The following is a 13745-nucleotide window of genomic DNA, read 5'->3' on the forward strand; positions in this document are numbered from 1 at the left end:
TAGGAAATCAAAATCTTTTTTAGATAGTAGAGATAGATACTCTAACCATCCCCATCATTTTTTTCTTTTGTTTTTGTAAGGATCCTATCTATTATAAATGTTCATAATAAGTATAAAACATCCCAAATATAATAAAAATTACATTGGGGTCCTGGACCACCGAACTACCACTGTCACTGCCAAAATGAACAGTCGATGCCTGCTGTTGCCCTCTCATACGAGAGTCGGCCTGGCCTTATTGATGATAGTCGGGAAGTCTTTGTGAGCTGCCCCTCAGGACCAGCTCCCTTGAGCCGCAGTCGTTGTCATTGAATCGATACGAAGAACCCCACACCAAATCTCGGCATCGCCTATGCATGACGAGAAACCCTACAAAGTACTATGTCTTACCTGCATGATTTTAGTTAGATACATGCGACTTCGAAGATTTTTATAAACAAATCTTGAACTTATATATACATACTCCATCCATCTTTGAAATAGTGTACTTCTAACTTTATTGGAGAGTCAAACTATCTCAAAGTTTGACCGAGTTTATGCAAAAATATATCAATATTTGTGAAACCAAATAGATATATTAAGAAAATATATATTGTCATTAATCTAATGCTACTAATTTGATGACGTAACTTCTGATGTATTATTATATAAATATGGTCAAACATAAAAAAATGATTTTTCAACAAAGTTGAGAGTACACTCTTTTAAAGACAAAATTCGATTTGATGCGTTGCATTATGTTTATCTTGCTGGCAAGCTACATGTAGGATCTTAAAATGCTACTCCCTTCATCCCATAACGTAAGACGTTCTTACATTATGGGACGAGAATGATCTTACATTATAGAACGTCTTATATTATCCGTTTCATAATGTAAAATGTTCTTATATCATGGGACTTCTTGCATTATAAGATGAAGGAACATAATGTAAGACATTCTTACATTATGAGACGGACAGAGTAACATTCAATCCTGTCTTACATTATCTGTTTCATAATGTAAAACATTCTATCATGAGACGTCTTGCATTATAAGATGGAGGAACATAATTAAGACGTTCTTACATTATGGGACGAGGGAGTAACATTCAATCCTCTGTACGGCGTCTGGAGATGCTCTGGCTAGCCGCTAGCATGGAACGGATTCATCCCATCTCTGCAACACGCTCACGCTGTTCCGTATGTTCAAAATCCATTTTTCTTCCAGGTAGCGGCGTGCACGAAATACATGTATATGCATTCTCCGTGCGATCAAAAAATAAGTTTAGGGCAACATGTATAGATTTTGAGCTGTACTTTCTTGACACACGAATCTGTACAATTTAACAGCCACATATGATACTTCTACTCAAACTTTCTAGCGTAATTTCAGTTCACCTGAATTACTCTACAAAGTTGAACAAAAGCGCACGTGCATGTTAAACTGCAGAACATCACAACGGCCAAAATGCTTGCACATATTGTAAGAAGCCTCGTACAAAGAATGCAACCTTCCTTCCCAGAAATTCAAAATGTTCCAAGAAATCTGACTAAATGGGCAGCTGATCCGTTTATAGCATTGCAATAGTAGTAACCTAGGAGCTGTCCATCATGCTATCAGTCCCAGCCAAGTTGACCACACCGAAGTTACTGCCATCCGGGAGCTTAGCTTCGGTGGCCCCAAATGTGAAATTACTCGGGATGTTATTCGGGCTGACCCGCTCAAAGATGGACCCTGGAGCCTGCTGGTTAAAGATAGGCACCTGGACATCACCAGACGGCTTCGGAAAACCAAATCCAAGAGAAGGGAATGAATCCGTTGGAGCAACATTGCAACTGAAAAGCTTCTGCTCATACTCAATCAACTGCTGCTGTGCCGCTGTAGAAAGAAAGAAAAACGTAAATAACTTTCTTTAGCCCACCATGAATTTCATACAACTAGTACATAATCCAAATGCACTACAGTGTGATTTCATTTTCAAAATGCAAGCTTTTGTAGTAGCTCAACTAACAACTATAGAGTTCTTTATACATGATAGCTTAATTGTTTACTTCTTGCCTTTTCATGCTTTCAATGAGTGGAAACTGATCAGAAGAAATCGGTGCTCACTGTGTCTTGGCCATATCAAACCTTTGAAATATGCACACGTCAGGTAAACATAATTCCAGCCTCCCTCATAATTTTCACGCTATTTGCTACCATGCTTTTTTTAATTTGATGTTACCAACTAGGGTGTAATACAGCAATGAAGATTTAAGTTCTCCAATTCAGATATTGGAATCAGAGAAGAACAATTACAGCATACAATTCAACCTTATTTTCTTCTAGTTTCTCATAATAATTCATCTTGAATGTCAGCAGAAGTTTTGTACAAGTGTAAATTATAAAAGTTACCATCAGCCAGTTGCACTTGTGGCCTCCGTTCTTTCACCCACTGAAAACATTGTGCAAGTCGCCAGCCTCTGGACTTCATCAAGAAGGCTACAACAAATGCAGCTGACCTGATCAATGTGAATTTTGAATGCATTAATCAAAGATGTCCTAACAATGTCAAAAACAATGACTGCTAAAGAGAACTAATGTTATACGTACACACCTACTTTTCCCTGACATGCAATGGACTAGCACTCGTGCTTTATCCCTCTCGCATTGTTCTGAAGTTGAAAAGAACAAAATGAGTACGTGTAGGATGTACTTATTGACTGAGCACCAGATAAACCTATGTTAAATATGGGATGCTAGGCAGACTGGGAGATTGAGAGTGAAGAATGTTTTATGCTAAAAGAAAGTGAATGTCTGCCACAAAAAACAAATGCCAAGCTTGCAGGATGGAACAATGGAAATGGTAAGCATCATTTGTGCCTATTTGTTGTAGGCTGGTGACTAGAAGAACAGCACCATACCTAGGAATTGGATTGCATCATCAAACTGCAAAGTCTTGTCGTCTTGAAGGCAGTGATAAGTAAAAGAGTTCCGGTAAAGGTTTTGGCATAAGGGTACAGTCTGTCAGGTAGAGAGCATTGTAAAATATCATTTCAGTTTCAAACAGAGCAAGAATATTTGAGAAGTTTCAGAATGACATGTGACACATGTTTAAACAAAAGAGGATCAGGCAAAGTCAGTTAGTAAGGGTTTTACCACTGCACAGTCCGCCAGTGACACAGCCAGGCAAAGAGCTGGTAAGATATCATTCCTTCTTCAAACAGAACACGAATATTTGCAATGTTTCAGATGACACATCTAAGCGATGGAGGACCAGTCCAAGGTAACATATCAGCTAGCTGGTCCGCATTTGCCTAGTTATCAACTTATCATTGACCTATTGACAAATCTCAGTAAGACATCGATGTACAACTAAACAACCAAGGCCTCCAACTATTCAATCCAACTGTAGTGTCTATCACAATCACAAGTTACCATTCCAGTACTTATTAACCTGTCATGTTCACAAACCACACATATATAACGTGAGCAAAGAAATCATGGCTAAAGACGCTATCTAAAAACAGAATCGCAGGATATACAATGCTCCTCCACCTCCCTCTCTGTCCTCACCCATTCTCTTCCTCTTGTATCCTCCACCTCCTCCGATTCAAAATCTCCACAACTATATCACCCCCTGCCAGTTCAGTCGCCCTTCCGCACGGCCAATGTATGCGCCACATGGCGAAGGCGACCACACAGGGTAAGGCGGGTTGTTTTTGTAAAAAAAATTAGGTATCTTGGACACCTCTATTATTATTTGAAATTACGGTATGCATACCCACCCAAATATTCACATGGCTCATAAAAAAGGAGTATTGTTTGAAATTATGGTCTGCATACTCACCCAAATACACCTTCATGTGGATCCTAAAAAGAGGAGATACAAAAAGAAATATCTCCCGCTCTCAATGCTCTCTCTGCCAAACATTATATTGTCACTTTCTCTCTCATCTGCCTGTTTCATTTCATCTTACCTCACCATCGCAATCCGACAAACCCCTCAGCGTCTTTAGTCGTTCGTGTACAGGGCAGCAGCTGTTGCCTTAATGAACTATGGGCTCTAGAGCGCCAAGTTTAAACTACAGGAAGTCTCACAGAAACATTGGAAATATGCACCCCTGAAATTCACAGATCCAACTAAACTCCATGCAGCACACCTGTGATGGACTATGTAGACTGTATAAGCAGAGGAAGCAACACATGAACATTTCCAAACATTTGCCTCCCATCACCTTCAACAATACAAGCTGGAGAAACTAAGCAACTCCAACGCGCTGACGCATTCTGGTTCGCACGCGTCCGTTTGGATCGAAACGGACACAAACCATGGCCCAACGCGCCGACACAAACGGGCGAGCGTCTGCTTTTTGTCCGGGCACGGCCCATTTCAGGCTCAAATTTGGGCCAGGTTTGCGTCGGCGCAGACAAGGCATGGACGGGCGCGATGCCCGTCCTTGTCCTCCTCCTAGCCCGTCAGTCGATGGCACATTGGCCATTCTCCCCCTCTCCCATCCACAGCCAAGACACCCGGCCACCCCGCCCTCGTCGCCGTCGCCCAGTTCCGGCCAGTTGGACGCTGCCCAGGCCGACGCCCGCACCCACAAACCTCCCGCAGCAGCACACCGCACCCGACGGCCGCTCTTGCCGGCATTGGTGGCCTGTTTTCGCCGCCGTCGTAGCACCCCCTCAACCACGCCACCCCCCTCGCCTCCACCGCCGCCGGCAACACTCCAAGTCCGGCGTCCTCACTCGGCGTTCGCCGCCACGGTCGCCTCCATGCCGACAGGCCTACTGCCGGGTTTGGGAGAGGCGCGGGGCTCTTCACCGACCGGCTTCTTCAACCACGCCCGCAAGGTGTTCTATGTTTCACCCACAAGGTACAAATGGATAGTGGCGATGAATACTTTTTCAACAACTTCATTTGCGATTCGGACGATGAGGAGTTTGTGGTTGCTACTTTGGTCGTCCATGACCACATTGCTAGGAAGCGACTGATGTTTAGGGGCTTGATCCCAGGCCATTGTCCGGTGTTGAATCGACACAGAGAGAGCGGCCATTGCCTCTCTCTGGGAAGACTAGGTCACGTCCTCTTCCCCGCTCTTCAAACACAAGCTATTCCAGCGCCACTTCCGGATGGCTACATGTGTTCGATTGTATTCAGAAGGGGGTGGTGGCGTACGATGATCATTTCATATGCAAGGGGAATGCCCTGGGAAAAGTTGGCTTCTCCTCTTATCAAAAATGCATTGCAGCTATTCAGATGCTTGCATACAGAATACCCGGTGATCTTATTGATGAGTATGTCCGCATGAGTGAGTCCATGTGCCTAGAATCCATGTACAAGTTCTGCAAGGCTTTGGTAGCAGTGTTTGGCCCGAAGTACTTGAGATAGCCAACTGATGCAGATACAGCCTGGTTGTTGGCGATCAATGCAGATAGAGGCTTTCCAGGGATGCTTGGTAGCATAGATTATATGCACTGGAAGTGGAAGAACTATCCATCTGCTTGACAGGGGTAGTATAGGGGCCATGTGAAAGCTTGCATTGTCATCCTTGAGGCCGTGGCTTCACAAGATCTTTGGATTTGGTACTCTTTTTTCGGCATGGCCAGCTCTCACAATAGCATCAACATGCTTCAGCGTTCTCTGGTGTTCGGAAGGCTTGCAGAAGGCAACTGCCCAGAGGTCAATGTTGAGATCAATGGCCACCACTACAACAAAGGATACTACCTAGCTGATGGTATCTATCCTCAGTGGACTACTCTTGTGAGGACAATCCCCAACCCAATAGGAAAGAAGAGGCAAGGTTTTCCCAAGAATAAGAGAGTGCTAGGAAGGATGTGGAGTGTGCTTTTGGTGTTCTTCAATCTCGATGGGGCATCGTTCGGTATCCTGCTAGAACTTGGAGCACCAAGAAGTTGTGGGAGGTGATGACTGCTTTTGTGATCATCCACAACATGATCATAGAGGATGAGCGGGAGGATGAAATCTTCGACCAGGGAGGGTGAAAATGTTGTGCCTGATCATGGAGGAGCGGAAACGTTTGCACAGTTCACCCAATTTCATCATGAAATGTGTGATTAGGCAACTCACATTCAACTACAACAAGATGATTTGGTTGAGCATATGTGGGCTCACCTTGGCAATCAATAGATGTATCGGCTCTTTTCTTTCAAATGTATTTGTGACAATTTAAATATCATTTGGTTTGTAAACTATGAGATTTTTATTTGGTTGTAAGACTATGATAATTTTATTTGGTTATGAATTATGCAAGCTTTGGGCAATGTTTTTGATATGTAAAAACAGTGCAAAAATATGGCCTCATACCGGCCGCGCGAACGAAAATGTGTCGGCCTGTTGGGCGCACTGACCACCCAAACACTGACGGTGCGGACGCCGACCCAAATGGACAAAAAGCAGACAAAACCAGCGTCCGTTTGTGTCGGCGCGTTGGAGCTGCCCTAAATAGCTGGAACACTAAACGTTGCCCCCATATTGTCACGGCATCACTATCAGTTTACTGTGGAAAAGCTTTTGACAAAACGAACATCCAATCAATTCCTCACGCTATAATCCTATATTGTTGCGAAAGTCCTACATCGCGAATCAGGTCCGGAGCAACCAAACCCGATCGGAAAGAAGCAGGAATCTACCATTCCCAAACCCAACCGCACGGCCCAGCGCAGGAAATGGAAAGCCATGCATCCATCCATCCATGTAATAAGCTTAATAAGCAGAAGATCGCGTACGTTGAGGATGTGGGAGATGCCGATGGTCTTGAGGAGCTCGGAGCGGGAGGCGTTGTCGTAGCTGCCGAGGAAGAGGAAGTCCTTGAGTATCTCCGAGGGGAACGCCGACTCCTGCCGCGGCGCGGCCGCCGCCCCGGCGGGCCCCAGCGCCGGCGGGCGGTGGCCGCACACCCCGCACGGCTCCCCCTCCTCGTACTTGTGGTAGTGCCCGCAGATCCCGCACGGGTTCTCCCGCTCCCGCTTCCTCATCCCCTCCCTCCTCTCCTCGCCGGTGATCGAATCGGGGGGATTCTGCTCGGGGAGTGATCGAATCGGGGTGGCGTGGAGGAGGAGCTGGAAGAGAGAGAGGGGGGCGTTTCCGTTTCCTATTTTTAATTTCTGCAAGATCTTTTGTGGATTTTGTTTAGTAGTAGTAGATCGGATCGGTTGGGCGGGCGGGCGCCCACGGAAACAGACGGGTCAAAGCGAGGTGGCGTGGCGAGGTGACGGAGGAACCTGGATCATTCCTGAGGATCAAGGGCGGAGGTCGCGTCGAAGTTGTTCCAGGTTTCGGTAAGCGCTGCGCCGACGGTGACCGGTCATCTCTGTCACGCATACAGGCTAACCAGGTCCGTGTGATGCAAAATGCCCATTTGATAGCTTGCATTTACCGTTTGACCTGCACGGCAGCCAGGTCCGTTAGGAACGGTTGAATGTTGAATCGTATGTTTCCTCTCAGCTAGATTCGGCGATGCAGTGAACTAGTACGCGGCGTCGAGCTCATGCGAACACGGAGATGGTGCGAGCTCACACGCGTCTTCGAAAAAGCGGCGGGAGGAATCAGGGCCACCTCCTGCCGAATCGGTAGCCCTATATAGCCACGCACACCTCACCGCCCAAACTCCCTCAATTGTTCTCCCCTTTCGAGCTCTCCCTCTCACGTGGATCGAGACCGGCAAGCAGGTCAGAGATGCTTCTTTTTCGACCGATGGTACACGGCAGCGGCGATTCGTGTCCTCCTCTTCTTCGACGGGTTCCGCGCGCTCCTGGCTGTGAGTTCGATCACTCCCCCTCTCAAGTGGTTCTAGCTAGATATGTAGGCATGTGCTACGAGTGGATCTGTGAGCATGTTGTAGCATTGTACACTGTTGATATGTGAGAATGTGATATTGTGGTGGCTAGTGGTGATGGATTCTTTGCTTGTAGGATTTGATGAGCTTCGTATTGTTTTCATGTCGGCAAGGATGATACTATCATAGATATGGTAGTGTGTTGAACTCCATGGTATGCCATGAGATCGAAGAACAGTCATAGGATGTTGTGTTGAACTCAATGATCTGTGTGTACAATGCTTATTGTCTATGTTTAGTGCTCGTTCGTAGTTCATGTTTAGTGCTTGTTCATCCCGTCCATATGTCGTGTGTTCCACTCTTGCTGATACTAACGCTTGTAATACATGAGCATGTAAAAATTTAGTCAACCAATATGCCCGAGAGCCACTTCCTACCGTCCTATGTAAACGACTCCCAGCCTATTATCAAGGAGAAGATGCCTCCGGGTTCAGATGTCTTCAAGGAGTCTGCTATCCTTCCACCATTTGTGCCTACAATATTTGTGTCGGTTGTGCCTAATGTTGTTGTTGCTACACAAAAGGCAGCCATCAAGATTGCGAATGCAAAGAAAGATGGGGAAGGGGTAACTCGATGAAACGGCAGTCGTTCCTGTCTACGATCGTGCTTAATAAGATGTGTGATATCATAGCCAGTGGATTGAGGACTGGTGGGGCTTCAAGGAGGTACACTTGAACTCTATTGCCAAGCAAGTGTTTGAGTTCTGTGGCCAAGAGGTCACCTTGACCCAGGTCTACAACCACCTCAGAAAGTGAAGAGCGAGAAGGATCAGAGTGTCCAAGCTTAGAGACATTAGTGGTGCATCATGGGATCAGGACACTTGCACGCCACTTCTGGAGTCAGATCGTTACCAAGGCCACACACCGGTTAGCTCACATACCACTTGTTCAAGCATGTCTGACATGCCAATCACACCTAACTACGATGTGTTTATTTATTATTAGGACCACCCCAAGGACACTGAGTTTCCCAACACACTCATCCAGAACTACCCCGCAGATGCAGATCTTCTACTTTGGGTTGGAAACCGGCAAGCATGCCATGGGTCCAGTGAGCCCGCTCAGTTTGCCTATGCATGACTATCCACACACCCATGAGTCTGAGTCAGACACCATCAACCTTTATGATGCTAATAAGGGTGATGATCACATTCATGTGCTTGATAGAAAGAGAAAGAGGGGCGACTTGATGGAGGACGAGCTGAGCGTCTTCAGCAGCATGACTGATGTCGTCAAGCAGGTGGCAGCCGCCATTAGGGAGAGCAAGTCGGTCGACGTCCACCCTGACATGTACATGAAAGTGCTAGTGATCGACTAGAGGGGGGTGAATAGGCGATTTTTATGAAAGTCTTCAAAACATGGAAGTTTCGAAGACAAATGATAGAAACAAACCTATTACCATGCAGCGGGAGGTAGACTACACTAAGCAAGCCATAGTCAAGTATTCAATGAGATGAAAGCACAAATACTAATAGCAACTAGGCAGTATAGATCAGGATGGAAGATAGTACGAAGCCAAACAGAACAAGCAGCCACACAGTGAAGACAAAATAGATAATGCAAACAGGCAATGACTTCATAAGGACCAATCTGCAAATAAAGAGATGGGAAGAATGGAACCAATGACTCATTGAAGACAATGATTTGTTGGACCAGTTCCAGTTGCTGTGACAACTGTACGTCTGGTTAGGGAGGCTGAGATTCAACTCAAAAGACCGCGTCTTCACCTTATTCCCCTTGAGCTAAGGACACCCAGTCCTCGCCCAATCACTCTGGTAAGTCTTCAAGGTAGACTTCCAAACCTTCACAGACTTCGTTCACCGGTGGTCCACAATGACTCTTGGATGCTCAGAACGCGACGCCTAACCGGTTGGAGGATTCACAGTCCTCAAGTGTAATAAGTCTTCAGATCACACAGACAGGAAGACTTCAGTGATGCCTAACACTCTTTGGCTCTGGGTGTTTAGAGCTTTGTCCTCGCAAGGAATTCTCTCTCAAAGGCTTCGAGGTGGGTTGCTCTCAAACGATAAAAGCCGTACACTAACTCTGAGCAGCCAACCGTTTATGGTTGTAGGGGGTGGGCTATTTATAGCCACTAGGCAACCCGACCTGATTTGTTCGAAATGACCCTGGGTCACTAAGGAACTGACACGTGTTCCAACGGTCAGATTTCAAACACACACGGAAACTTTACTTGGGCTACAAGCAAAGCTGAAAGAACATGCGGTGCCCCCATGTTTGGTTTTGGTAATTGATGACAATCTCTATGGACTAATGGTTTCCTTGAGTTATATTTGAAGGTTTTGTCCATAGGCTTTTCTTGGAGTGCATGTGTTGATTTTCAAGGAGAGTTTGTGTCGACCAAGGTGTTATTCAAGGAATTATCCAAAGATTGGTCATGTGAGAGTTGAGCTTATTGCAAGCATGTCTTGAAGAAGAAGATTATGTGATCATTCATGCCTACCTTCAAGACATCATTCAAATGAAGAGAATTGGAAAGGTTCAAGGTTGATCAAGACTAAGTCAAGAGTGAATCAAGTTGATCAACTCACAAAGCGCAGAAGATGTACCGATAGGGATCAAGTGATCCCATGGTATGGTAAGAATTGTCAATTACGCTTTGTGTACTAACCCATGGTCTTCGTGAGAGTTCTTTGTGGGGTTAGGTTGCGGTGTGCAAGTTCAAGTGGAGCATCACGAAGAGATCAAATGCTTGAAGCTTTCCGTCCTTTGTGGTGATAATGGACTTGTGAAGATGCGTGGAAGAGTGGCTCACCCATAGTGGAGTATGGGGGAGCAATCAACTAGTCTTTATCGAGTCAACACAATCAAGAAAGGTGGTCCAACTTGAGGGGGTCAAGATTGTCATCATCTAGATCAAGTGGACCATGTGCAAGGCAAAGGTTTGCCCTTGATAGGTTTTCTATTTTACCGGTCTCATGATGGTAGTTGGGAGATCGGGTTATAGGATCGATTGCCGTACTATCAAGGGGGGCTCTCGATGAGTAGCTTGATCGTGTCGTTCGTAGAGAGCTCAAACCATTACATCCTTGCATCATCTTTCTTGGTTCTTGTTTGATTCTCTTTGTGAGTCTTAGAGCTTATGGTCATCTTGATGACAAGCTCGAGTTCATCGAAAACGGAGTTCACATGCATCTTCTATGATGTTTTCGATGTTGGAGGTTTTGCCGGTTCTTCTTGGTTGGAGGTTTCACTCCTCTATTTGTTGGCATACCTCCCCTGCCTCTTCTTACTATATCCAGTCACAATTTTGATGCTACTCATCGTCTTGTTTCCAACAAGCTTGAGTTTGCTCAATTCGGAGCTCATATGCAGAAGTTATGGCAGTTCGGTTTTCTTGAGAGTGGTTTTTGTCTGGTCCCAGCGGTAGTACCGCGTGCCCCAGCGGTAGTACCGCTTGGAGCTCTCAGCCATTGTACCGCTACTTCCGGGCGGTGGTACCGCCAACTTGCTCAGCAAAGTCTTGGGCGGTTGTTCCGGCCAGGCACCACCCAAGTACCGGTCAGGCCTCTGTTTTGATGCGGTACTCGGGCTGTGGTGGCCCGGTTGGTCCGGTCGTACCGGTACCACCGGTGTCCGGAGCGGTTCTACCGCTCAGGACTTAGCCGCCCGAGCGCTCAAGGCCATGCGGTTGCACCGGCCCGGTACCGCTCGACTACCGCACTCAGGGGTGACTCCCTTCTGTTCCTATGCGATGGTGGAGCGGTGGCTGGGCGGTTGGTCCGGTTGTTCTTCTCAACCGGTGCTACCGCCTGGTCGCCCGGTTGTACCGCCTAGTAGGGTTCTGCACGTATATTGTGAGTCCTGTTGTACCGGGACTAGGAGCGGTAGTACCGCTCGTGTGCGGGCTAAGCACATAACAGTTGGATTTTCCCCCTCCTATAAAAGGGGGTCTTCTTCCCCATTGAACCTAACCTTTTGAGCCCGTGTTCTTCCCCCATTGTTGACCTTCTTTGAGCTTGCTAACTCTCAATCCCTCCATGAATTCTTGCTAGTTTTTGACGGAAAAGAGAGAGGAGATCTAGATCCACATTTCCACCAATCACTTTCTCCTCTATGTGAGGGGAACCCCTTGGATCTAGATCTTGGAGTTCTTGGTGTTCTCCTTCTTGTTCTTCCTCTCATTTTCCTCCCTAGCATTAGTTGCTCCGGTGGGATTTGAGAGAGAAGGACTTGGGCACTCCGTGTGCCCTTGCCATTGCATTTGGTGCATCGGTTTGAGTTCTCCACGGTGATACGTGGAAGTGAAGTTTGAGAAGCTTATTACTCTTGGGTGTTTGGGCACCCTAGAGCTTGTTCCTCTTGGGTGCCTTGGCGCCCTAGACGGTTGGTGTTGTTCAGAGCTCAATCATTGTGGTGTAAAGCTCCGGGCAAGCGTTGGGGTCTCCAATTAGGTTGTGGAGATCGCCCCGAGCAATTTGACGGGTTCCGGTGACCGCCCCCAAGGGTTGCTAAAGTGTACGGGTTCGGTGACCGCCCCCAAGGGTTGTCATTTGTACGGGTTCGGTGACCGCCCTCAAGGGTCCCTTAGTGGAATCACGGCATCTTGCATTGTGCGAGGGCGTGAGGAGATTACAGTGGGTGGCCCTAGTGGCTTCTTGGGGAGCATTGTGCCTCCACACCGCTCAAAACGGAGATTAGCATCCGCAAGGGTGTGAACTTCGGGATACATCGTCGTCTCCGCGTGCCTCGGTTATCTCTTACCCGAGCTCTTTGCTTATGCACTTTACTTTGTGATATCCATATTGTTTCTTGTCATATACCTTTCTATCACATAGTTGATTATCTTGCTTAGCATAAGTTGTTAGTGCACATAGGTGAGTCTAGTTGTTTTAGGTTTTGTGCTTGACAAATTAACCGCTAGGTTTATTCCACATTTGTTCAAGCCTAAATCGTAATTATTTTAAAACGCCTATTCACCCCCCCCCCTCTAGGCGACATCCACGATCTTTCAAAAGCTGACTTATCCAGCTCTGGATAAGATTTGCTCTCATTGTCTTCACTCGAAGACATAGGATTTTGGTTAAGCATCACTTCAGTCATTCTGACTGGTTCACTTGGACCCCACTTAACAGTACGGTGGTTCCTATGACCCAACAAACAAGAAAAAGAACGATGAAACAACTAAGTCTTTGCGCTCCATAGTCTTCACGCGATGTCTTCTTTTGTCATAGTCCTCAATGTGAATGTCTTCACATACCACCTTTGACTTCAATGTCTTCATACATTTTTAGGGGTCATCTCTGGTAGGAAAACCGAATCAATGAGGGACTTCTACCTGTGTTATCCTGCAGTTCTCACAAACACATTAGTCCCTCAACCAGATTTGTCGTCAATACTCCAAAACCAACTAGGGGTGGCACTAGATGCACTTACAATCTCCCCCTTTTTGGTGATTGATGACAAACTGGTTGAAGTTTTCAACGGGGAATAAAATATGTGGAATTGTAACGGATAATGTATTGTCTTCATAAGTGGCAAAGGCTCCCCCTGAAGATGTGCATATAAGTAATTTGCTTTTGGAATGCAAATGCACATGGCAGGTTGTACTTGTGGAGATCCTTTTCAACTTATGATGACAATTCATCATGCATGATTTGATATAGCGAAGATAATGACATGCATAATGAAAAATGGACGTCTGCAAAATGACCTAAGTGCGGAAGTTATCATCGCACGTGCGGAATTTATCATCGCATCACAGAATAGCAAATAAGTAGCAGACGACCATCGAGTTTAAGTGTTACAACTCAAAGAACCAAATGTATCGAAAAGCGAGAATTGTAAGCACTTGGCAAAAGTAGCAAAAAGTAAAGCAACCACCCATATGGACCCGCTTGAAGACTATCAACTCATATGCTTCTCCCCCTTTTGTCAGTAAGGACCAAAAAGGTTTGAAGA

The 13745-nt window shown here is 46.1% G+C and overlaps 1 protein-coding gene across 1 annotated transcript; it reads right to left on the bottom strand.

Moving 5' to 3' along the window:
- Positions 1 to 1254: 1254 nt before the first annotated feature.
- LOC119329609 (protein-tyrosine-phosphatase IBR5-like) lies at positions 1255 to 7172 on the bottom strand. The gene is made up of 5 exons (XM_037602671.1): positions 6716 to 7172; positions 2884 to 2983; positions 2577 to 2634; positions 2375 to 2481; positions 1255 to 1858 (listed from the first exon to the last, which is right to left on the bottom strand). Exons 1-5 carry the CDS (start codon positions 6962 to 6964, stop codon positions 1575 to 1577), a joined length of 798 nt encoding a protein of 265 aa, XP_037458568.1. The 5' UTR covers positions 6965 to 7172; the 3' UTR covers positions 1255 to 1574.
- Between the last annotated feature and the right edge of the window lie 6573 nt (positions 7173 to 13745).

Source organism: Triticum dicoccoides, chromosome 7A, assembly GCF_002162155.2.
Source record: "Triticum dicoccoides isolate Atlit2015 ecotype Zavitan chromosome 7A, WEW_v2.0, whole genome shotgun sequence".
NCBI lineage: Eukaryota > Viridiplantae > Streptophyta > Magnoliopsida > Poales > Poaceae > Triticum > Triticum dicoccoides.